The sequence below is a fragment of the Arachis hypogaea genome, chromosome 20, assembly GCF_003086295.3.
Source record: "Arachis hypogaea cultivar Tifrunner chromosome 20, arahy.Tifrunner.gnm2.J5K5, whole genome shotgun sequence".
NCBI lineage: Eukaryota > Viridiplantae > Streptophyta > Magnoliopsida > Fabales > Fabaceae > Arachis > Arachis hypogaea.
The window spans coordinates 24,117,836-24,144,351 of NC_092055.1; the positions used below are offsets into that span (position 1 = coordinate 24,117,836).

General features: G+C 40.6%; 1 protein-coding gene, 1 long non-coding RNA gene and 1 pseudogene across 2 annotated transcripts; all 3 read left to right on the forward strand.

Annotated features, from left to right (window-relative positions):
- Window positions 1–2,658: 2,658 nt before the first annotated feature.
- On the forward strand, window positions 2,659–16,008 carry LOC112785610 (lectin 7-like). The gene is made up of 3 exons (XM_025829067.2): window positions 2,659–2,799; window positions 11,566–12,069; window positions 15,841–16,008. The coding sequence occupies exons 1-3, from the start codon at window positions 2,659–2,661 to the stop codon at window positions 16,006–16,008; spliced, it is 813 nt and encodes a 270-aa protein (XP_025684852.2).
- A 2,863-nt stretch (window positions 16,009–18,871) lies between these two features.
- On the forward strand, window positions 18,872–21,915 carry LOC112785611 (V-type proton ATPase subunit a3-like; annotated as a pseudogene).
- Window positions 21,916–22,851: 936 nt separating this feature from the next.
- Window positions 22,852–23,301, forward strand: LOC140182757 (uncharacterized). The gene is made up of 3 exons (XR_011878853.1): window positions 22,852–22,949; window positions 23,047–23,087; window positions 23,249–23,301. It is a non-coding gene; the product is annotated as an uncharacterized lncRNA (long non-coding RNA).
- Window positions 23,302–26,516: the final 3,215 nt, after the last annotated feature.

The following is a 26,516-nucleotide window of genomic DNA, read 5'->3' on the forward strand; positions in this document are numbered from 1 at the left end:
ATGTTGTTATCTGGCTTTCTTTTCTTTCTTTTTTTTTTTTCTGATGATCAAATGATTTTTGTTTGGATTGTAATACGGTGATGATTATGATTATGTGCGTATAAATAGAAAGGGAATTAAGTATTACGCCGTGGGGGTATGCAGTATGCCGCGGGTCGTGCATGTTTAATTAATTAAAGTATGAGAAAGTATATATCATTATGATGTGATTTGTGTTTCGTATACATTATATTTTGGAAAAGTATAGGTAGATAATAAAAATACTAAATAATGTGAACAATAGATATATTGGATGTTCATTTTACTAGATATACAGATAGTTATTTTAATATTAAGATTTAGATGATTAATTTAAAAGTGTAATATATTTTTATTTGATTGGTGATTGTTCATGTTGTTCAAAATAATTATTGTTTACCTAACACTCCCCATTTATTTTTTTATGTGGAATTTGATGCTTTCGTCGTTATATAGCGTGCAAAGATTTGGATTAAATTCGTGATTCCAATGTTGGTGATGAACCTCACCGTGACTATATCAAACTTTAAAGCTATAAGTATTGTTTATTGTTAATAAAAAAATTGATCTTGTAATTTGTATGCTATTATAAGCAAATATTCTTAGGATTGAGCAACAACTTTTATTACCAAAAGGAACAATTTCTCACGCTTAAAATATAATTACGTACAGAAGTTTTAGAGGATTAGTAATTTTTTATTAACACACTAAATTTTTGAGTTATATATATATATGTTACGGTGGGTAACCGGAGATTAGTGGGCTGGATGACGTTGGTTGACCCAAACGTGTGAGGGAGGTGGCCAGCTAGTGCACCTGAAACTCGGTGTTCCTCCGTTCGACTTGTGCGTCTGGAAGAATGGGGGGTGGTACCTGCAATGACACTCCAATGCCTAAGTTAGCAAGAGTGTGAGCAAGTTGAGAATGTATTGGGACTTAGTGATACCTGAGGGATGTCAGGGTATTTATAGTGGTGAACCAATAACCACCGCTGAAGTAGTGCCACCTTTTTAGGTGGATAACCGTTCCCATATCTTAGGGAGGTTAAGATATGGCTCTATGAAGTGGTTAGAGAGTTTCTAGGGGCGGTTACTCATTCGAATGAGTGTTATCTGCCAGCTAACCCCCGTATCCGACTTCTTTGGAGTAGGTCGTGTTCAGTACCGACTTCTGGGGATGAAGGCCGGTACTGGGGGAGGGCCAACCCCTTTGGGTTGGGCTTCTTTGCTTGGATCCTGGGTCCTATTTATTGGGCCAGGGTATGAACAGTGCCCCTACTCGAGCCCAATTTATTTTTAAGAGTTGGGTTCGAGTATTCAACTCGGGGTCGTAGCCGATTTGTGAGAGGACCGACGTGATGGTTTGAGAACCGACGTGATTTTTCGTGACCTTTTGGTTCTGACAGTTACGTCTAATCAAGCGTCGTGTCCGTTAGGGGTGTGCGTAGGGATTTAATAGCCTTGGTAACGGTGCATCCTCATTAATGATTGCCCCGATTTTACCGTTATGCCCCTAACGTTCTTATAAATATTTTCCCTCTCTTTCGTTGTTTCGTTTCTGCGATCTTTCAAATTTTCCTTGCCTTCGTTCGTGCTGCGTTCTTGCGTCTTCAAAGGCTTTTTGCTTCCAACCCTTATTTCCGGATAAAGGTTAGTTCTTTAATATGCCTTTGTAGATAAATTTGATTTGTAGACTTTAGTTTCGCATCCTCCTCCCTTTAGAGACCGTGTTGGTGACATTTCTTTTCCCCTTGTAGGTTTGTTACCCCCCTTTTTTATAAAAAGAAATGGCTTCTGTAGATGCTCTCTCTCACTGGGTTGATGTCACGGTCTTAGGGGAGGAGCCCTCAGTCGATTCTGAGTTCATTACCAACCTTCGCACTCATCACAGAATTTGTACTTCTGAGGATGACGAACCAAAATACGAATTGGTAGTCCCGGGTCCTGAAGACCGGGTTTGTTTTGGAAGAGTCGATGAGGCGGCCCCTCATTTTTTCTTTATGTATGAGTGCATGATCACCCGTTTGGGTGTTTTTCTTCCTTTTTCGAATTTTGAGATATCTGTTTTGCGTCACTGTCGAGTCGCTCCCACCCAGCTTCACCTCAACTCTTGGGGTTTTTTGAAAATTTATCAATTTGTCAGCCAGGCTTTAGAGTTCCCGACTTCTTTAAAGATTTTCTTCCATCTTTTCCATATGACAAAACCCTTCAGTGGGCTAAACAATAAACAACAGTGGGTGTCGTTCCGAGCCATACAAGGTCGGAGACTTTTTACCCTTTTTGACGAGTCCTTTCATGACTTCAAGAACTACTTTTTGAAAGTGCAAGCTGTAGAGGGTCACCACCTCTTTTTCCTGGATGATCATTCTTCTCCCCGATTTCCTTTATATTGGCTGGAGGCCTCCCCTTGCGAAAAATATGGTCTGGATGATTTAACTGCGGTAGAAGCAGCCATTGTGGGGTTCCTCCGAGAAGCGTGGGGGAGGGCCCCATACTTGGATACTAAAAAATTTCTCCAGGGGTCGCCGTCCTTTGTCCTAGTCACAATTAGGTAGCTTTTTGCGTTTCTTGCTTGTTTCCGACTTGCAATTTCTTTTACCGACTTTGTCTGATTTTGGCTACCAATTTGTTTTTTGTAGAGATGGCAAAGAAAAACGCTCAAGAGTCTTACCAGAGGGTTCAGGAAGCCAAGGCAAAGTCTCGAGCCAGGTCTGGAGGTGTTAGGATGGTTGTCTCTCCTCCTCCTCCTCCTCGGAACGTTGGGACTCCTTCTCAGCCTATTGTAATTTCTTCCTCTGCTTCCTCTCTGCCACCCCCTTCCGTCCGACCTACTCCCGAACCAGAGCCAAAGAAGCGCAAGACCTTAGAGTCTGGCGCTTCTGGTGAGGCGGACGCTCTTGCGTTCGTCCGAAAGAACATCTATCCTCATGCTCGTATGAGTATGGATGATGTTTCTGTTCGGCACTACCTCACTACTGTGGTTGAGGAGAGTCTCAAGACGGCGGGGGTTTGTGGCAAACTCTTTGATATATTTGAGAAGACTCCCATCAGCTCTTTAGGGACGACCTCGAGGGTCGAGGAGCTGGAGGGTAGGCTCCGTATATATCAGGAGCATGAGAAGGAGTTGGAGGGGAAAGTCGCCAAACTGGAGGGGGAGAGGAACAGCCTCCGAGAGAAGGGGCAGAAGTTGCAAGCCCAATGCAACATGGAGGTGGAGTTGAGGAAGGCAGCGCAAGCCAGCTACAATAGTTTATTTGCTGATCTTGTGTCTGTAAAGAACGACTTACTGAACGCTCGGAAGGCCTACACCGAGTTGGAGGACTCTATTGCGGATGGTGCTGATGAAGCCTGGAGGATTTTCAAGGAACAGGTCGGGGTTATTGCTCCTGACTTGGACCTTTCTCCTTTGGACCCTGATAAGGTTGTTATTGATGGTGCCATCGTGGATCCTCCTGTCCCCATAGTGGAATCTGAGTCTGATTTAAAGACTCGGGGGCAGAGGATCGTAGAGTCCCCTCCTCACTCTAAGGACGCTCCGAGTTCTTCTACCGTTCCTCCGACTTCCTCTTCAACTCCTACCCCTGGCGTTCCCCCTGATCCTGCTGGTGGTGATCTAAAAAAGTGATTTTTGGCTATCGGGGCCCGGCTTGTGGGCCCCTCTTTTTTGAACTCTTTATATTTATTTGTTGGTGTTTTGAACAATTTTGGCCTTTTAAGGCCGTAAACAAAACAGTGATGCCCCTTTTTAATAGGGGTTTAATTTAGCGTTAAATAAATGCCCTTTTTGGATAAGGGTTTTGAGTTACCTTATGCGCACATGCTTTTCGTGGTTTATTTGACTCTTTGATCTTTTGTGGAGAAAACCTTTTCTTTGGGACTTGCTTGCTTTTCTGAATTTCCTTGATTCTCAAAGCAGCCTTTTTCTTAGTTTTTCCTTATCTCTTTTGGTATTCCTAGTACTCAATTTTGTTTTATTGAGTTTTTCGTGACTTAGGCTACTTTTGCGATTCATTTTAATTGTACTCGGTTTCGCATTCCGCCCTGTGAGTCGGACCGATCCCGAGTTTATCATGATCGACTTCTATAGCCTCTTTACACCGACTTGTACCTCGTCGTTTTATCCTGACGACCATCTAGGTCGGTTCATGGGATTTTTACGTTTTTTCGAGCTTAAATCGGCGCGTTTCGTAGAAAGAAAATTTAAAAGGGAATTTTGAAAGAGATATTTAAAATGAAAGAGTTCTTTATTAATTGAGGAGGTACCTTATTGCTACTAAGGGCTTTTGCTAATTTATTTCCCTTAGCCCCTACTGTGATGCCTCGTTAAAAACCCTTCTTCAGAAAAAACCCTTTGATTCTGGGAAAAAATCATGAAGCTGGGAAAAGAGTACATCAGGGAGTAGGGTTTGCTTTTAACTGTAGTACCTTTTCATATTACAAGCATGCCATGACCTTGGTAACTCGGTGCCGCCTAAGTCGGTCACCTTATAATAGCCCTTTCCTAAGACCTCCTTGATTTTGTATGGTCCTTTCCAATTGGCGGCGAGCTTTCCCTCCCCAGATTTGTTGACCCCAATGTCGTTTCTGATTAAGACTAAGTCATCTGGGGTGAAACTCCTTCGAATGACTTTTTTGTTGTACCTTGTAGTCATCCTTTGTTTCAATGCTGCTTCTCTTATCTGAGCTTCTTCTCGGACTTCAGGGAGCAAGTCGAGTTCTTCTTTATGTCCCTGTATATTCCTGATCTCATCGTGGAAAATCACTCTTGGGCTTTGCTCATTGACCTCTATTGGGATCATGACTTCCACGCCATAGACTAGTCGGAAGGGTGTTTCTCCAGTGGCGGATTGGGGAGTTGTTCTGTAAGCCCATAGTACTTGTTGGAGCTCTTCAGCCCAAGCCCCTTTCGCGTCTTGTAACCTTTTCTTCAGCCCTACCAGAATGACTTTGTTGGCTGCTTCGGCTTGCCCATTGGCTTGTGGGTGTTCCACCGAGGTGAACTGGTGTTTAATTTTCATACTGGCTACCAGGCTTCTAAAGGTGGAGTCGGTGAACTGGGTTCCGTTATCTGTGGTAATGGAATAAGGTATCCCATACCTTGTGATTATATTTTTGTAGAGGAACCTCCGACTCCTCTGTGCAGTGATGGTGGCCAGTGGTTCTGCTTCTATCCACTTTGTGAAGTAATCTATTCCCACTATTAGGTATTTAACTTGTCCTGGCGCTTGGGGAAAAGGACCTAACAAATCCATTCCCCATTTTGCAAAGGGCCATGGAGAAGTGATACTAATGAGCTCTTCTGGGGGAGCCACGTGGAAATTCGCATGCATTTGGCATGGCTGGCACTTTTTCACAAATTCTGTGGCATCTTTCTGTAAGGTTGGCCAGTAAAATCCAGCTCGGATTACTTTCCTGGCCAATGACCTGGCTCCGAGATGGTTCCCGCAGATTCCGCTATGTACCTCCTCCAACACCTCGGTGGTTTTTAAGGTCGGTACACACTTTAACAATGGTGTTGATATCCCCCTTCTGTAGAGAACATTTTTCACCAAAGTATAATGTTGTGCTTCCCTTCGGATTTTCTGGGCTTCTTTTTCCTCCTTAGGGAGGATGTCGAATTTTAGGTATTCGACTAAGGGGTTCATCCATCCGAGGTTTAATCCGACCACTTCAAAGACTTCTAGTGTGTCTTCTGTTTTTACCACTGAGGGTTCCTGGAGGGTCTCTTGAATCAAGCTTCTGTTATTTCCTCCTGGCTTGGTACTTGCTAGCTTGGATAGGGCGTCTGCTCTGCTGTTCAGATCCCGAGTTATGTGCTTCACCTCGGTTTCTGCAAAGCGCCCCAAGAGCTCCGAGGCTTTCTCCAAGTACCTGTTCATAGTTGGGTCTTTTGCCTGGTACTCCCCACTTATTTGAGAGGTCACCACCTGGGAGTCGCTGTATACCATCACTTTCGTAGCACCGACTTCTTCAGCCAGCTTCAATCCTGCGATCAAGGCTTCGTATTCTGCCTGATTATTTGAAGCTGGGAATTCGAACTTGAGGGAAACTTCTATCTGGGTTCCCCTTTCATCTACCAATATTATGCTTGCGCCGCTTCCTGTTTTATTGGAGGATCCATCCACGTAGAGTTCCCAGGTAGTCGATTTGTCCTCTTGATCCCCTGCATATTCAGCAACGAAGTCGGCGAGGCACTGGGCTTTAATCGCCGTCCGAGTTTCATACTTTAAGTCGAACTCGGAGAGCTCTATTGCCCATTGTACCATTCTTCCTGCAATATCCGTTTTTTGGAGGATCTGCTTCATGGGTTGGTTCGTGCGGACTCTTATTGTGTGAGCCTGAAAGTAAGGCCGTAGCCTTCGAGAGGCTATTACTAAGGAGTAGGCAAACTTTTCTAATTTGTGGTACCTTAGCTCAGGGCCCTGTAGAACTTTACTAATGAAGTAGATTGGGTGTTGCCTGACCTCCTCTTCTCTTATCAAGGCTGCTGAGACAGCCCTGTCTGCCACGGAGAGGTATAGGATGAGGTCTTTTCCGGCTATAGGTCGGGTCAAGATAGGAGGCTGGCTCAAAAACTTTTTGAACTCCTGGAACGCCTCCTCGCCTTCGGGGGTCCACTCAAACTGGTGCCCCTTTTTTAGTAGGGAGAATAGTGGAAGGGATCTTAATGCTGATCCTGCCAAAAATCTGGAGAGAGCTGCTAGTCGGCCATTCAGCTGTTGGACTTCTCTCAAACAAGTCGGGCTTTTCATCTCTAGGATAGCTCTACACTTGTCGGGATTGGCTTCGATCCCTCTTTGTGTTAGCATGAATCCTAGAAATTTTCCTGCCTCCACTGCGAAGGCGCACTTTGCAGGGTTTAGTCTCATCCCGTGCAACCTTATGGTATCAAAGACTTGTGAGAGGTCGGATAGGAGGTCCACTTCTTCCTTGGTTTTTACCAGCATATCGTCGACATAGGCTTCCATTAAGCTCCCTAAGTGGGGGGCAAACACCTTATTCATCAGCCTCTGGTATGTGGCCCCTGCATTTTTCAATCCAAATGGCATGACCACGTAGCAATAGTTGGCTCTGGGCGTGATGAATGATGTTTTTTCCTGGTCTGGTTCGTACATCGGGATTTGGTTATACCCTAAGTAGGCGTCCATGAATGACAGGTATTGATACCCCGAGCTAGAGTCCACTAGGGCGTCAATGCTTGGTAGTGGATAGGGGTCCTTGGGACATGCCTTATTTAAGTCGGTGTAGTCGACGCACATTCTCCATTTACCATTTTGTTTTTTGACTAGCACTACATTGGTTAGCCATGTTGGGTATTTGACTTCTCTGATGAAGCCGGCTTCTAGGAGCGCCTGCACTTGTTCTTCTACTACTAGGGCTCGCTCTGGGCCGAGCTTGCGTCTTCTTTGTTGTACGGGTCGAGACCCTGAGTAGACCGAGAGCTTGTGAGACATGAGCTCGGGATCTATCCCAGGCATGTCGGAGGCCTTCCAGGCGAAGAGATCGGAGTTATCTCTTAGGAGCCTAGTCAACCCTTGTCTTAGGGTTTCCCCTAGGTTGGCTCCTATGTGAGTGTTTTTTCCTTCCTCTTCGCCGACCTGAATTTCCTCAGTTTTTCCCCCGGGCTGTGGTCGTAGCTCTTCTTTAACCCTTGCTCCCCCGAGTTCTATTGTGTGGACTTCTCTGCCTTTTCCTCTCAGGTTTAGGCTTTCATTGTAGCACTTCCTTGCCAGCTTCTGATCTCCCCTCACCGTCGCTATTCCCGACGAGGTCGGGAACTTCATGCATAGGTGGGGCGTCGATACCACCGCTCCAAGTCGATTAAGGGTAGCCCTGCCGATTAAAGCATTATAAGCCGACCCCACGTCGATGACTATGAAGTCTATACTCAGAGTCTTTGATTTTTCCCTCTTTCCAAAGGTGGTGTGGAGGGGTAAAAATCCTAGTGGCTTTATCGGCGTGTCACCTAATCCGTATAAGGTGTCGGGGTAGGCTCTTAACTCTTTCTCATCTAAACCTAGCTTGTCGAAAGCGGGCTTAAAGAGGATGTCTGCTGAGCTTCCTTGGTCTACTAGGGTTCTGTGTAGATGGGCATTTGCCAGGATCATAGTAATTACCACTGGGTCATCGTGCCCAGGGATTACTCCTCGCCCGTCTTCCTTTGTGAATGAAATGGTCGGAAGATCGGGGGACCCCTCTTCGACCTGGTAGACTCTCTTGAGGTGTCTTTTTCGGGAGGATTTTGTGAGTCCCCCTCCCGCAAATCCTCCTGAGATCATATGGATATGTCTCTCCGGAGTTTGTGGTGGTGGATCTCTTCTATCCGCATCTTCTCGCTTTCTTTTTCCATGACCGTCCGACCTTTCTATGAGATATCTGTCAAGCCGACCTTCTCTGGCTAGCTTTTCTATCACATTTTTAAGGTCGTAACAGTCGTTTGTGGAGTGTCCATATATCTTATGGTACTCGCAGTAATCACTGCGGCTCCCCCCTTTTTTATTCTTGATGGGTCTGGGGGAGGCAGCCTTTCAGTATTGCAAATTTCTCTGTATACGTCCACCACAGGAACTTTCAATGGAGTATAAGAGTGATATTTTCTTGGCCTATCAAGGCCGAGCTCTTCCTTCTTCTTCGCTTCCCTCTCCCTTTCTTTCGTTGAGGGAGGGGGCCCGATTCGCAAACTCGGGTCTCTTAGCCTAGCGTTTTCTTCCATATTGATGTACTTTTCAGCTCTTTCCTGTACATCATTTAAAGAGGCGGGGTGTCTTTTTGATATGGACTGTGAGAAGGGACCTTCTCTAAGACCATTGACTAGCCCCATGATGACCGCTTCGGTGGGCAGGTCTTGAATCTCCAAACATGCTTTGTTGAATCTTTCCATATAGGCCCGTAAGGACTCCCCGACCTCCTGTTTTATTCCCAGGAGGCTTGGTGCATGTTTTACTTTGTCCTTCTGGATGGAGAACCTCATCAAGAATTTTCTTGAGAGGTCTTCAAAACTGGTAATTGACCTCGGAGGGAGACTGTCGAACCAATTCATCGCTGCTTTGGACAAGGTTGTCGGGAAAGCTTTGCATCGCGTAGCGTCTGAAGCGTCGGTCAGATACATCCGACTTTTAAATTTGCTCAGATGATGCTTTGGATCGGTGGTTCCATCGTAGAGGTCCATATCGGGGCTTCTAAAGTTTTTCGGAACTTTTGCCCTCATTATGTCCTCGCTAAACGGATCTTTCTCTCCTAAGGGAGAATCTTCTCTATCGCCTTGGGAATTCCGACCCTTGAGGGAGGATTCTAACTTTAAGAGTTTTCTTTCTAACTCTTTTCGTCGCTCCATCTCCTCTTTTAGGTTCTTTTCAGCTTCCTTTTGCCGTTCCCGCTCCTGCTCTAGCTGCTCGAGGCGGCTATGAATTAGCCCCATAAGCTCACTAGCGAGAGGGGGTCCTTCTTTTTCTGACTCGCGCCCCTCCGAGGAGTTTGCCTTCGGATTTTTGATTCCGGAAGTACCTTCCTTATTTTGATCATTAGCTTCCTGGTGGAGGTTCTGATCTGCTTCATTGTTTCCGGTGTTCAAATTCTCTTGATCAGAATCTGTCTCCACATGACCTTCTTCAGGGGATCTTTCCGCCATCACTGGTCAATCTCTCGGGTCCCCGGCAACGGCGCCAATGTTACGGTGGGTAACCGGAGATTAGTGGGCCGGATGACGTTGGTTGACCCAAACGTGTGAGGGAGGTGGCCAGCTGGTGCACCTGAAACTCGGTGTTCCTCCGTTCGACTTGTGCGTCTGGAAGAATGGGGGGTGGTACCTGCAATGACACTCCAATGCCTAAGTTAGCAAGAGTGTGAGCAAGTTGAGAATGTATTGGGACTTAGTGATACCTGAGGGATGTCAGGGTATTTATAGTGGTGAACCAATAACCACCGCTGAAGTAGTGCCACCTTTTTAGGTGGATAACCGTTCCCATATCTTAGGGAGGTTAAGATATGGCTCTATGAAGTGGTTAGAGAGTTTCTAGGGGCGGTTACTCATTCGAATGAGTGTTATCTGCCAGCTAACCCCATATCCGACTTCTTTGGAGTAGGTCGTGTTCAGTACCGACTTCTGGGGATGAAGGCCGGTACTGGGGGAGGGCCAACCCCTTTGGGTTAGGCTTCTTTGCTTGGATCCTGGGTCCTATTTATTGGGCCAGGGTATGAACAATATATATATATATATATATATGTGGTGTCTCTGGTAGCTATGATTTTGGTGGCTAATAGTAGCTATAGATTGATCAACGAATGAGGAACTGACAACTGGAGTGTGGTATATTATCCTTAAGTCTCATTAATTTGCTAACTACAGTAAATTTGTGGTTCGTTACCGCAAGGCTAATGGTGTAAATAAGTGATGTGCCAAGGGATATGGATATCATTTAGTAAAATGGTCTGTCGGCGATTAAGGGCGTGGCCAACAACCACCGGAAATGAGTGAGATGTGCAGTAGACATTGTTAGAAAAAATCAGCGTGCAGTGGAGGAATGCCACGTGATTTCGGTGTCGAATCTTGTGGGCTTAATCACTTTAGCAGCAATATTTCCGTTCTTCAAGAACATCAAACACGTGAAACATATAAATGATGGAGACACAACGAAGTTTTTCATTTGAAGAGAATATCAAATACTGCAAATAAATCTCGAGGGCGGCAGAGAGGAGGCTTGAGCACCTCGTTAGAGCGGCGGTCGAAAACACCAACAAAGTCAGAAAACTCGAGTGTGCACCAAGGATCAAGCGGTAGCGACAAGCAGCATAGATACGTGCAATAGCACCTTCTGCTGAGGTGGATTAGGTCGGATTCAGGTGCATCAGCGGTGACGGGATGGAATGGCTTGATATCTTCTTGTAAAAGTGTAGAGGAAAGTCCAACAAAAAAGGTGAAGCAGATTCATAGTGGTTCAGTAGAAAAAATGGGTTGGTATTGGTTTATTGGATAAGTTTTTTCAGTTTGGATCAAAACCCGATCTATTTCAGTAAGGACCAGTTTGTTAGCCTAAAGCCAAAAATAAAAAAGGCAAGAAAAAATTGATTATCCACGTCTAACAATTATTGTTCTAATTATGAAAGTTATTATTTTTTCAAGTTTTTCCTTGAGAGTCAAACTACCACGTGTCATGTTATTACAGGTTCATATATATATATATATATATATTCAAATTGGTGGCTAAGATGGCTAGAGGCGCGACATTGTATGTGTGAGATATGGATTCTTTTTGTCTAAGCACCAAGTACCGCGTCATGTGCTCTATGCAAGTCATTTGGCTTCTTCATATAACATTTGATTTTTCTTTATTTATTTATTTATTTATTTTTGGCAGACATTGAGAGTTGAGAGCTCCTTATATATATATATACCTTAGTAATACATTGCTATTATCACAAATCCACAGAAATAGCAAACTCAATTAGAATAATTAATCATATATAACCATGGCCATTATTACCCATATTAATTCATGGATTCAAATAATGACCATTTCATCCCTTATGCTAATCCACAATGTGAATTCAGCACTTTTGGTCACCCACAAAGGACATTGTCTTCGAGGGTGATGCCGATTACTCAAACGGCGGTTTAACTCTCACAAAGATTGTAAACAGTGCTCCCATTGGCAATAGTGCCGGCCGAGCCTCCTATTCTTCCCCCGTGCGCCTCTGGGACGCCGCTTTCACCACCACCTTCTCCTTCACTGTGGAACCATTCCTTTATAAACCCTTCGGTGATGGCATCGCCTTCTTCATTGCGCCCTTCGTATCAGAGCTGCCCAAAAAATCAAGTGGCGGATACCTAGGGCTCTTTAACGCCGACACTGCTTTGGATTCTTACAAAAATCAAATAGTTGGTGTTGAGTTTGATTCGTTTAGCAATGCATGGGACCCTAACACTGCTCATATTGGGATTGATGTGAATTCCATTGCTTCAGTAACAACAACGCCATGGCAACCGGGGAATGTTGCATCTGCCACAATTGATTATGAGCCTGTAAGCACAAACTTAAGCGTTTATGTGAGATATGTGTGTTAGAGAATTATTAGAATCAATTAGTATGTATATTCATTTAGCATATCTGTATATTAATTGTAGGATTTTATATTTTTATTACTTTGATTCATTTAGCACCTATAAATACTTTTTGTATATTGTACCTTTCAACACAACTCAATAATACACTTTTGAGATTACTCTCTCAGTCTCTTGTTTCTAACATGGTATCAAGAGCTTAGGTTTTTTTTTTTCAATAAATATTAGTTCATAGCCCATTGTTTTTTTCCTTTCCGGCAGTGTTCTTTGGCCTATTTTTTCGTTCCCTTTTCGACGCTTTGGTTCGTCACACTCGTAACCATCTTGTTCATCTTGTCGCCGTGATTCCAACGCAACCAGAACCGCCGCCAGACGCGCCTCCACGCGCCGCCAAAAGACGCTGCCACGACCAGGTTGATCTTCCTTCCAGATTCCACCCGTGCCTCTTTGCTCGCATTTTTCGATCTGTTTCCGACGCTTTGGTTCGTCACCTCCGGCATCATTGTGATCTTCTCTTCGTCAGCTTTCCAACGCCGCCGAGATCGCCGCCAAAGACCCCCGGACGCGCCGTCACGCGCCGCTGGAAGTTCGCTGTCCACCTCCATTGTTCCTCCTCCAAGATGCTTCAGTAGCCGTTGGATCTTGCTGCTGATCCCACGTTCCTGGAGCCTCCACGTGTCACTCCACCAGCTTTCCCTGCGACCCGCGCACCCGCTCTTGACCCGATCCGGCCCGCGCGTTGACCCGACCGCCACTTCAACGTCAGCCTGTCTTCTTCGTCCTCTCACGGGCTGCCACGTGGCACTGACATCCCTGCTGACGTGGCTGACAAGCGGGACCCTCCCTAAGGTTTTTTTGGTGAGCTCTTTCCGATTCTGCGCTCCGTTTTCTTGTTTTCTGCCCCGAATTTGCAGTTTCTTCTCCCTCTTTGCTATTATTTCTATTACTATGAAAAAATCGGATGTCTTTCAGCCTATCCCTGTTATCCTTAATGGCTCCAACTATGCACATTGGGTTGAAGCTATGCGAGGATTTCTTAAAGGGCGAAAATTATGGCGATATGTGACTAGTGATATTGCCTGTCCTGTTAAGCCAATTGTAAATGACAAATCCAAAGATGGTGCTTCCAAATCCAAGGAGGATGCTAAGAAGGACTATGCAGAAAAATTGGAAGATTGGGATAGTAAAAATCACCAGATTATCACTTGGTTCCGCAACACTTCTACTCCTCCCACTCGTTCTTCTAGGATAAGAAATCCACCTCCTCATCTTCTTGATTATCATTATTTTTCTACTATTCTTCATCAACATGAACCTAAGTCATTCAGAAAAGCCTCCACAAATCTAAATTGGCAACAAGCAATGCAGGAAGAAATACAGGCACTTGAAAAAGCACACACTTGGGATTTGGTTGATCCTCCTTCTGATCAGGAAGTTGTGGGTAGTAGATGGGTATACAAGATCAAGACTCGCTCTGATGGCTCTATTGACCGTTATAAGGCGCGCTTGGTTGCTCAAGGTTGTACGCAAGAGTATGGTATTGATTATGAAGAGACTTTTGCTCCTGTTACTTGTCTTACGTCTGTTAGAACTCTCCTTGCCATTGCTGCGGTTAAAAGATGGTCTCTCAGTCAGATGGATGTGAAGAATGCATTTCTTAATGGATATTTGAAAAAGAAAGTCTATATGAAACCACCTCCAGGATATCCTTGTCCTTCCAGTAAGGTTTGTCTCCTTCGCAAGGCACTTTATGGACTTAAGCAAGCTCCTCGTGAATGGTTTGACAAGTTCAGCACTACCATATGCAGTCTTGGTTTTATTTCTAGTCCTCATGAGAATGTGCTTTTCATTCGTAAAAGCGAACGTGGAGTTGTTCTTCTACTTTTGTATGTTGATGACATGATCATTACTGGAGATGATGTTGATGGTATCTATGATCTCAAGGCCTCACTTCACCGTACCTTTGAGATGAAGGATCTTGGTTTTCTCAACTATTTTCTTGGTCTCGAGGTCATCCCACAGATGATGGCATTTATCTCTCTCAGGCTAAGTATGCTTCAGATCTTCTTGCTCGCGCTGGGATAACAGATAGTCGCACTGAGTCTACTACTCTTGAGCCTAATGTTCGATTTACCCCTATGGATAACACTAGGGGTGGCAAGCGGGGAAGCCCGCCCCGCCCCGCCCCTCCCTGCCAGAAGCCCGCCATTTGGCGGGATGGCCCGCCCCGCCCCGCCTAGTGAGGCGGTCATAGAATCCCAACCCGCCCCGCCTAATGGCGGGCTGGCGGGCCGGCGGGCTAAGCCCGCCAAATATCCTCTTTTTTTTTTTACTTTTAACTATTAAAATAATATATATAAAAATATAAAAAAATCTCTTTTGTTTTTTACTTTTAACTATTATAATTTCTAAAAGTATAAACAAATTATAATTTTTGTATTCACAAACATTAAAGTCTTTGTAATTATAAATATCTAATAAACATGATTATAAACCAAGTTTTCATCCAAAACATAATTATAAATATTGTTTCCAAAGCAAAATAAACATAATCCAAAACATAATTAACAATATTGTCTCTAAAACAAAACAAACATAATCTAAAACACTCAATTTTCATCTTCATTCTCTTGTAAGTTGGGTTGGGAGAAGTTGGATTTTGGTAAAAAAATTATAAAAATACCCCTTACTAAAAAAAACTAAGCCCAGCGGGGAAGCCCGCCCCGCCCCGCCAAAGCCCGCCAAAACCAGCGGTTTAAGCGGTGCAAGTTAAGCGGGCTTTTGCTATTTGGCGGTTCCAATTTTTCAGCCCGGTCCGCCTTTTTTGGCGGGTTACGCGGGCCGACCCGATGGGTTTAGGCCCATTTACCACCCCTAGATGACACTGTTTTGGATAATCCGACACTTTATCGCCAGTTAGTTGGAGGTCTTGTCTACTTGACCGTCACCCGACCAGACATTGCCTATTCAGTTCATGTCCTCAGCCAGTTTTTGTTAGCTCCTCGTACTACTCACTATGTGGCAGTTCTTCGCATTCTTCGGTACGTCAAAGGCACTCTTTTTCATGGCCTTTATTTTTCTGCCCATTCCTCTTTGACCCTTCAGGCATACTCTGATGCTGATTAGGCTGGTGATCCCACTGATCGTCGTTCTACTACTGATTACTGTTTGTTTCTTGGCGACGCTCTCATCTCTTGGCGTGCTAAGAAGCAAACGTTCACTGCTCGCTCAAGCACAGAAGATGAGTACCGTGCCCTCGCTGACACCACTGCTGAGGTTATCTCGGTTCGTTGGCTTCTCGAAGATCTGGGTGCTCCTCAATCGTCCCCTACTGATGTTTTTTGTGATAACCGCAGTGCTATTCAGATTACCCATAATGATGTATTTCATGAACGCACCAAACACATTGAGATTGATTGTCACTTTGTTCGGCAACGTATCCTTATTGATGCTATTCGTCTCATTGCTGTTGGGACACTGGATCAGACTGCTGATATCTTCACGAAAGCTCATCACCCGACTCGCTTTCGCATTTTGTTATCCAAACTCAAGTTGGTATCCTTAGCTTCCACTTGAATTTGAGGGGGGATGTTAGAGAATCATTAGAATCAATTAGCATCGTCTATATTCATTTAGCATATATGTACATTAATTGTAGGATTCTATGTCTTTATTATTTTGATTCATTTAACACTTATAAATACCTTTTGTATATTATACCTTTTAACATAACTCAATAATACACTTTTTAGATTACTCTTTAAGTCTCTTGTTTCTAACAATGTGAATGGGAGTTCGAGTAGTATCTCGTTTGTGATTGATTTGAGGACTGTGCTGCCTGAATGGGTTAAGGTTGGATTCTCTGGTTCAACCGGACAAGTTGTTGACGTACACAGGATTCTTTCTTGGTCTTTCAATTCAACTTTCTACTAGCTGGCTTTGAAGCATCATCTTTTCTTATCTTTTGTTATTATTATTCCCACTCTATTGTTTGTGGTCTTTATTTATGTCTTCACTATCATTGAATGTTGAAAGAAAGTCTATTAAACTTGGCATTTCTACTTCTATCAAATTGAATGACATTGCTGTAATGCCCTGAAAAGTAGTAATGTGAATCGTTATAATTGCACGTCGCGTGCTTATATTAGCTTCTTCTTCATCATTTATAATTCTTCGCATTTAATCACGTGAAGAATTGTAGTTAAGATATTGAAACACTTCATGATATATAGTGAGGTGATGATCAACATTTACTATTATATTTATCTTATATCTAAATTTAATATAATTCATTTTCTATTTTTTATTAAAACTAAAAATGTTGGCTTCTTTTATTCCTATTCTCGTACGATTTTTTTTCAAGTTGTTAAAAAGTTTCAACGTACTAGGTTATGTGCTTAATTGGTTCCCATATCCACCTAGGTTTTCGTTTTTTTAGCGAAAAAAAAAAAACTTAGTTTGGTAATATGTTAACTATTAATTCACTGTTCGAAAAATTCACGTGCTGACAAAAAAAATTATTAATAAAATTATTTTTAAACAATTTAAAAATATGATAAAAAATTAATAAATATTATATTTTTTATAAATAATAAAAAATTATATTTAATAAATAATTTATTCATTTAATCTAAATTATTATTATTTTGTCGATTTTTAGCAAATCAATGGTAGTTCGATTCTAATGGTCTGAGAGCGAAACTTATTCCTCTTTTGCAGGTACTAATTTTCTATAAGTGCATCAAAGTCTCTCGAATTAGACGAGTATTAGAGTAAAGAGTAAATCAAAATTTGTAAAAGAATAAAAAAAGTGAAAAATAAAGCATTTGAAAAGTAAATTAGCTAAAATCGAAAAAAGGTTGCGGTAAAATTTAAAGAAAGCAATAAAGGTGCCTTCGACTAAGTCAAAGGACTTTGGACATGAAAATTAAAGATACTGAAATTTAAATTAAATTCGAAAATTAAACATTGCTTGAAACATAAATTTGCTTGAAGAATAAAGTTTACAGGGAATTTAAATAGAAAATAAAGACATGTGGAAGGAACCCTACAGAAAATTGACTCGAGGCAGACTCAGAAAGTCCTTGAGATATGAGTGTGCGTAAGTAATTTCTGAAGCAAAGTTCCAACTTTATTCCCTAAAACTTTCTAATATTTATAGTTTACTTCTGTAACCGATTATTAATTACAAGGTGTTGTCTTGTATGCGCACTCTCAAGTAATTGTTCCCGCGCTTTTGCTAATAAACGTTACCCATAAATTCCTCACATACTGAAAGTCCTCAACTTCTCCACTCATGTAACCGTTCGATTCACTATTCGAGCAACTATTCGATTTCTCATTCGAATACTTGTTTGACTAGTCCCGCTCGATTTAATAAGGTGTCCAAAATCGAGTTTGTGTCGAGTAACTTCTAACTAATGCCTGCACGTCACTACAAGATTTATATATATTTGTGGGTGTTTTTTAAAGGGGGTTTTTAAAAACCTCCACAATATATTTTATTTGTGACATTTTAATAAACTCCCACAGATTAAAAATGAAACTCCACCGTTATAATTATCAAGTAATTAAAACTCTTTCAATATCCATGAGAACACTCGAACAGAGAACTAAAGAGTCAGAGCTCATCGAAACCCTAAGCTTGTGATAGACATCTCCGCCGCTGCCTCCGCCGCCGCCTCCGCCGCCATGGCCGCCGCTAGAGTTCATCTCCTTTCTGCTTCTGCCATAAAGCCATTGAGATCGAGTCAAGGCATCTCTTTCACCTACGCGTTTCCAAATCTAATCGCGACGCCCAAGCCTTTGAGATCGAGAGAAAGTACCTCTTCGGTCAACTCTCCTCCACCAATGACGCTTATGTTCTCCATCGGCATTCTATCCCTTGTGTACGCTCTTCTTTCCACTCGTTCTCAGTTTCTGGTTCTCCTTCTCTTTTTCCTTTTTATTCGTTTTTGTTGTTTTTCATCCACAAATTCTGAATGCTTTGCTATGTGATATAACATCGTTTCAAATTATAAAGCATTCCAAGTGTTTGATGAATTGTTTATTCTCTTAATTGAAATTCTGATAAATTAATTTGCTAATTTTTGAATTTTGATTTCGTGATACTCTTTTATTTTGATACTAATATTTCGTGATACTGATAAATTGAGATTCAAGTGTGTTCCCTACAGCATTGGGTGTGAATCCAATGATCACTATTCAGGCTATAGCTTATTGCACAGCACAATCTGTTCTTGAAGTTCTTAGAAGGAAAAGGTGTTGATGAATTATATAAAAAAAAAAACTTTTCTCTGCTTCTATATCTCCAGTGGTCTAGAATGAAAATCTTTATTCAAATAACACACGTTGAGAAAAAGAAAATTGTAATAACTTTTAAGAGAGTTGTTCAATCATTCTGAGTGTTTAGTGTATTAGTGTTTATTTTGTCATAACATCTTTTAGTTAAAACTTTTGAGCCTTTAATAGTCAGCTTAAGTTAGTAAAAAGTAGATTTAGACAACCTTCATGTCCTTACATAACACTGAATATTTTTTCTAATCTTATATATTTCAATGGTACATATATACAGTGAGGGAAACTTGACATCTATATCAAATTGAAATTTAAGATGACAGTGATATATTTTTGGACCAGGTTTAGTAAAAATTTGAGAAGACCATAGCAGATTATCTTTGAAGCTCAAAAATACATTTTCAGTATCAATGAACAAGGCAGCCACATGAGTTTAGAATTCAGATCTGATTAATAACATAATTAATAAATTGATTTTATTTAGAAACAACTATGTTGCATGGTGTTTGTTAAATCTCAAATTGGCTCGAGCGCCGCCTCCATATTCTCGTCTTCAAGTCTGGTATAGCCAAGTCCATCCACCAGCACTACATTAGGTCTTTTTACATCTTTCAACATTTTCCCTCAATTTAGGTTTTTTAAATTTCTAATTATCTATCACTCATGTCTCTTTGTTTTTTTGTGCTTCCTGTAAAGTTTAGAATCTAACTTCCTAAACATTCAAGTAGCTCAAAATTAAAGCCACAGAGGAGGTTGATTGAGCTGGAGGCTTTGGAGAAAGTCATCCATGAAAGAATAGGTTTGTTGTCTGTCATATAGCTCAAAATCTTACATATGTCAATTTCTAAGGTAATTGTCTTGCAAATAAGTATCTGCATAAATTTGCTGCTACTGACTGTGTAACCTTGTTGTATTGATCGATCATTTGGAGGTTGTTATGTGCTCTGAAACTTTTTCCACTCACTTTAATTTTCTGTTTAAGAAATGTATTCCATGTAATGAAACTTCTCTTCAAGGCTAGGTTAAACTTAAAGAACTTGAAGCTGATCTGCTTGAGAATAAGGCAAATAATGAGAAGTTACAACACACCTACAACGAGCTGGTAGAATATAAGCTTGTTTTGGAGAAGGTAAGGGTTGCTAAGTACAACAATAATAGCTACAAATTGCCATCACCAAATTTGATAGGTTCTTCTGTTTTTGAATTATATGCATATTGTAAGTATAGATGGAAACATTATGCTTAGGCTCTTTTTTATCCTAGGTTGAATAAGGCTACTGATAGCAAAAGCAGGACTGTATTTTTGTTTATCATTTCAGGTTGGTGAATTTTTCTCTTCAGCTCAAAACAGTGCTGTAGCTCAGCAGAGGGAGCATGATGTCCAAACAACTGTTAAAGGGTCGATTGACAGCCCATTATTACTAGAACAAGTATCCTATATACCTTTACATATTCAGATTATTACTTTCGTGTTCTGTTCTAATTCTCTTGCTGGTGACACTTGAAAAATTATGTTCTGTAGGAGACAACAGCGTTTTCGGCTAAGCAGGTTAAGCTGGGTTTTATCAGTGGTCTTGTTCCGAGAGAAAAATCAATTTCTTTTGAAAGAATCTTGTTTCGTGCTACAAGGGGGAATGTATTTATGAAGCAAGCCGTGATTGATAAACCTGTGCTCGATCCAATATCAGGAGAGAAGGTTATTCTAAAATATTAAGTTTAAATCTATAGTCTCCTGTAGAAGTTCAAATATATAGTTTGCACGCAAGAGCATTATTACACGTCTTCCTTTTATCCTTTACCACTATAATGCTCAAGATTTTGGTATATTTCTATCTGATATTATCTTTTCCTTCTTCTGATTTGGGCAATTCATTCTTATATTGTCATTGGTTCTTTCTACTTTCTTAATCGGAGTTAGATAATAAAATCTTGACTGTAATCTTACAGGTTGATAAAAATGTATTTGTTGTATTTTATTTTGGGGAGAGAGTTAAAAGTAAAATTCTGAAAATATGTGATGCTTTTGGAGCAAATCGCTATCCTTTCTCAGATGACTTGGGGAAACAATTTCATATGATAAGAGAGGTACATTACTTATTGCCAAGTTGCGTATTTGTTAGAGAAAATTGACTTATGAAATTCGTTCATGCTCTTCATAGCCTGACAGTGGATAAGCCACTTATAATAATTATTGTACATTACAAACTTGTCAGGTGTCAGGAAAACTTTCAGAGTTGAAGACTACCATCGATGTAGGATTGCTTCATTGGAACACCTTAGTCTATTGGACATCAGTATGAGCAGTGGAGCCTTCTGGTTTGCTAACAGCTTTGTTTTAGTATTTCCGATGATATTATCTCTGCTGAAAAAGACACATAAACTAGTATTTTTTCTGCTTTCAGTTTTGCTGCGAAGTACCAAGCTTCTGCGTTTAATTAATTTTCATTCCGACGCTGATATTTCCTTTATTATGTTTTAATTGATAGTTGAGGAGGGAAAAAGCCATTTATCACACCCTAAATATGCTTAGCTTTAATGTGACGAGAAAATGTCTCCTTGCAGAAGGTTGGTGTCCTGTTTTTGCGACAAGTCAGGTTTGCTCTTGAACTAGGAATTTAATTCTGATATAAAGTGCATAAGCTTATATGGATTGCAACTTTACATTTGCTCTTGAACTAGGGATTGTAACTCCTAGGTTGGAGCCATATTTCAGGTTCTCCATACCAAGGAATCACCGTCGACCTATTTTTACACAAACAAATTTACTTCTTCTTTTCAATAAATTGTAGATGCTTATGGGTGAGTTACACAGGGCTTAGCATATCCTTTCCAATGAGCTTTATATTGATCAAACCAGCACTTCTAATAATAACTTTGTATCGATAAATTTTCTGGTCTATTGCTACTACTTTCTTTATTTGCTTATTTGCCTCCTGATGTATTGATAGTCATGGAACTAAAATCACCAGTTGCTAATACCTGACAGAGTTGCCAAGTGCCAGGAGGCAAATCCCGGTGTATACACAATCATCACCTTTCCGTTCCTTTTCGCTATCATGTTTGGTGATTGGGGCCATGGCATATGCATATTGCTGGCTTCTTTGTACCTCGTAATCAGAGAGAAAAAGTATTCGAGTCAGGTACTCAACTCATCGATTTTTGTATTCATGATGATTGCTTCCTCGTCCTCATTTTCCATGCTTGCATTAATTTTTTCTTGTTGATGTCAACGGCAGAAACTTGGAAACATCATGCAAATGGCATTTGGTGAACGCTATGTTATTGTGATGATGGAAATCTTCTCAATCTACACTGGCTTCATATACAATGAATTCTTCTCTATTCCGTTTGCTATATTTGCACCATCTGCCTATGCATGCCGTGATCCATCATGCAGGTGGTTGTCAGTACAATTTATTGAACTTATTTTTTTTCTTCTATGCTAATTGGTCACAGTATATGTATTTTAGTATTATTATTAGAATATATAAAATTTTAAATAAATACATGTTCAATTTTTATGATGCTGGTAGGAAAATGTAAAGAATTTCCTTATCTTGGATTTGCTGTTTTATGATACTTTTGCACATTTACTTTGGTTCAAGATTTTGCTTCTTCTATTCACTTGTACAAAAAATAAAAAGTACTCTTTCTGCTACATGATCCTTTATTTTTAGTTTTAATTTGGATCAGAATAGAATAGAGCTATTCCCTCTTTCTTACTTCTCGCCATATGCTCACAGTACATCTAGTGTAGTGAGTAGTATAATAGTAGACAGGATAAACCATAATTTTAGTTTGCTTGCTTTAAATGACATTCACTAGCAGAAAAGATTAGACTCTACTTTATCAGTGTCAACAGAAAGAGATAATAATAATAATAATAATAATAATAATAATAATAATAATAATAATAATAATAATAAAAACCACTGCTCCTTATGCATGTCTTGTTTCCTAGCAAGTACGTGTATTAGTTATCGATCTACAACCTACCTATATATAATCAATAGCTACCTTCTGTTTATGCTTAGTACAAGTACAATTACTTAGTTAATTAAAGCCCTTCTTCTTCTACCTTATTTCCTATCCTCTTATTCCTGTTTTAGTGTCTTCTTTTATTGTTTAATTTAATGGATCATATTATCCTTCAATTTCTTGACAGATAATAATTATAATTGAAGTGGGTACTGATTTTTCTCTCACCAGTTTCTTGCTATTGCTTTTGAACAAGCACTTGTTGAGGTAAGATAATAATTATATCCTATTTTGGTTTAAATATGTTAGAAGTCTATTATAGATTTATAGTTTATCATGTTAGAAGTCTCATATATATATATATATATATTTTCAGTTTCTGAAGTGTTTCAGGTTGTTTGTGCAGTTTGTGACACTAAGCAGCCGATAAGTATTTTTCTTCCAACTTATTTCTTGGAGATGGACTAGACTGAATTTGATGCATGATTCCAGCTTGGGATTGTTAATATTCTTGCTTTCTCAATGATGCTGAATGTTTTTTTAATCAATCTGCAGATAGGAAAACAACAGTTTCATTGTGATGATTGCGGAATCTGTAGGTGTGGTTCACTTAGCTGTGTTTGAGTAGATCCATCTCTTATGTCACCTGAGTTTATGACATACAAGCTAACTTTTTATGATCTAATTTGGAAACAGGGTTGGTGGTCAAGAGAATTATTTCCACTGCGAGAAGTGTGGTATGCATTCATCATTCAACCAACATTGTGCATTTTTTTCCCTTTTGTTTGTTTTTCCTATGCTTGTCTATACTTTGTTTTTCTTTCTTACTTTGAAAAATAAATTACTGTAAACACTTTAGTAAGGCTATATATGGTGATCAACATTTTATAATCTGCAGGGTCATGCTATTCAGTTACACTGCGTGACAATCATGTGTGTGGAGAACTCCATGGACATGTGCATTACTGGTTCTGTTATTGCAATTATGTAGTTAGATGATATTGAAACATTGAAGTTGTTCTATTTTATTTTTTAATGAAAAATAATAATAGTTATGTAGAACAATATTATATGTAATTATATTTAGAACTATTGACATTAAGAACTTTTATATATAGTTACATTGTCTTAAATTGAGGAATTATTATTTTTTTAGTGTCATTGAGAAATTATTGTGCTATAAAAGATTTAGTTTTTAAATTTTAATATTAAAAAATAATTTTTTATTTGAGTAGTGTGTAAATGAGATGGAATTAATAAATGTTTTAAAATTAAAAATAAATAAATAATTAAAAGGTTTGTGGAAGTTTAAAAATCCCACAAAATAGGTAATTTTTGTTAAACTAGAAAATCAATTTGTGGGGATTTTAAACTGCCACAAAAGTGTTTTATAACCCCCACAAAAGTCCACTATAAAACCTCCACCAAACACACACAAAACCCCCCACTGAATAGATAGTAGAGGTTTATAAAAACCCCCACAAAAGATCTCGTGGCACCTCAAATTTTGGGGGTTTTAGAAACCCCCCAAAAACCATTCAATGGGGGTTATAAACCTCCACAAATAGAAAAAAAAAACCTCCACAAATAAACAAAATTCTTGTAGTGCGTGTACCTTTTTGACATCTGCTTCCATCCCAATCATTTCTCCAATATTTCGATTTAGCTCATCTTAGTCGAAAAATATTTTCGACTAACAAATTGCCCCCTTGGATTAATATGTTTGTCTTCGAAATCATTTTTTGGAAGATGAAACACTTAATAATTTATGAAAGTTATTAAACTTTGATAAATTATAATATCTTAGCATGAAAAAATAGATTATTATTGAGATGATGTGGTACATCAACTATAGCTTTATTAAATATAGTAATAGAATATAGGGTTCAGTTCAATTAATAAGAGAAGAGAAGCAGCAGCTATAGCAAGAAACGGTAGTACGTAGCAGTAGTAAGTAGGTGATAGGTAGGTAGAGGTAGAGATGGAGGATAGTAGAAGAAGTAGTAGGAGTAGGAGTAGGAGGGGGAAAAAAAGTGATGAAGGGAATTGAAGAAGTAGGAAGACAGAAACAAATAGAGGCAGCAGCAGCAACATAATACAGGCACTACTGCCAACACCTTGTCTATTTCCTTCTTTGAAACGTCCCTTTTCCACCAAAAGATTCATTAACTTCACTTTTCTTTCCACAACCCCATTTACTTGTTAAGCCATCAATTATAGGGTTAAGTATTGAAATCGTCCCTAAGGTAAGTGGCGAAAATCAAATTCGTCCCCGATGTTTTTTTGCTATTAAAATCATCCCGAACGTTCAGAAACACTTTAAAATCATCCTTTCCCAAATTTTTGGACAAAAATACCCTTGACTATTAATAAAAAAAAAAGCCCTACCCCCACCCTCACCCATCAGCATCTCTTCGCTTCTCTCCCCCCCCCAACCCCCCAATTTCCCTTCCTCCTACACCCACCCCCAAATTCCATCCCATCCCATCCCATCATCATCATCATCATCATCAGTTCCCACTCCCTCACCCCCTTCACCGTCGCCCCCTCACCCCTTCACCGCCGCCGCCTCACCCCCTCACCGCCGCCGCCCCTGCGTCCAACCCGCCGCCGCTCCGCGTCCAACCCTCCTGCCGCACCGTGGGTCCAACCCCCCGCACCGCACCGCACCACCGCTTCTTCTTCTTTTTTTTCTTTTTCTTCTGTGAACTGAATTTGTTGAATCTGTGGACTGAATTTTTTATAAAATTTGTTGTGCATGTTTGAATTTTCTGTTGATGATGATGATGATGATGAACATGAAGAGAGGGGCATGAGAAAGGGGGTGGGGGAGGAGGTATTACAGTGAGGGGGTGAGGGAGTGGGTGAGGGGGAGGTGGTGAGGGGTAGGAGTGAGGGATGGGGGTTACAGTGAAGGGATGAGGGAGTGGGTGAGGGGGTGGAGGATTACAGTGAGGGGGTGAGGGAGTGGGTGAAGGGGAGGCGGTGAGAGATAGGGGGTGAGGGGGTGGAGGGTTACAGTGAGAGGGTAAGGGAGTGGATGAGGGGTAGGGGTGAGGGGGTGGAGGATTACAGTGAGGGGGAGGCGGTGAGGGGTAGGGGTGGAGGGTTACAGTGAGGGGGTGAGAGGTGGGGGATGAGGGGGTGGAGGGGGTGAGGGTTGGGGGTTTACGGTGAGGGAGTGGGTGAGGGGTGGGGGATTACCGGAGTGGGGTTAAGGTGTTGGTGTTTGTGTTTGTGTTTGTGTCTGTGGTGGTGGTGGTGGTAGTGGTGGTGAAGGTGAAGAGGAGAATGATGATGATGAGGGTATTTTGGTCCAAAAATTTGGGAAAGGATGATTTTAAAGTGTTTCTGAACGTTCGGGATGATTTTAATAACAAAAAAAGGTCGGGGACGAATTTGATTTTCGCCACTTACCTTGTGGACGATTTCAGTACTTAACCCTTAATTATATTATTATATCACATTACATATTGATTATTAACTCTAGTTACTTATGGTGGTTTATACTCCCAAAAGAAATTAAAGAAAGAGAGAGCTAGTTAGTGATTGCAGAGAACTGATAGCTTTTGGGGCAGCACTGCCACTGATTCATCATCAATCGACGATACATACGGATATGGCCCCAGCGGCGATGCTTTGCAACTTAATTGAACAACATTTTTGGCTTAGGAACCTGCCTCAAATACGTAAACTTGGTAACATGACGTCTGCTCTTTTATTTTATACATTTCTCAAGCTCAACTAGTTATTAATCCACATGCAATTGTTTACGGTTACTTGTTAAATTTATTCGGTGAGGAGAATTAATAATTTCCGATCCAGTGTGACTGTGTGACTAAAATATGAAAAGCATAATTTAATTACTCGTTTTCCTGGAAAAAGCTGAGTAGTCTACATATCCAAACAAGCATTGTTGTTACTTTATGATCCGTTGTACAATGTTGTCTTTGTTAAGATAGAGCCTTTAGTTTTTCAAATCTCATATATATGGGATCATTTTAAGGATAAAGCGGTTTTGTCCCCATGTAATCCGTTCTATTTACTTGACATTGTATGTATGTATTTCATACAATAATGTAATCCATTATTCTATAAGAGGATACTTTTAACGGTCATGATCGATCAACCACTTGATTTGATTATTTTATTTGTTTGTCTTGTTA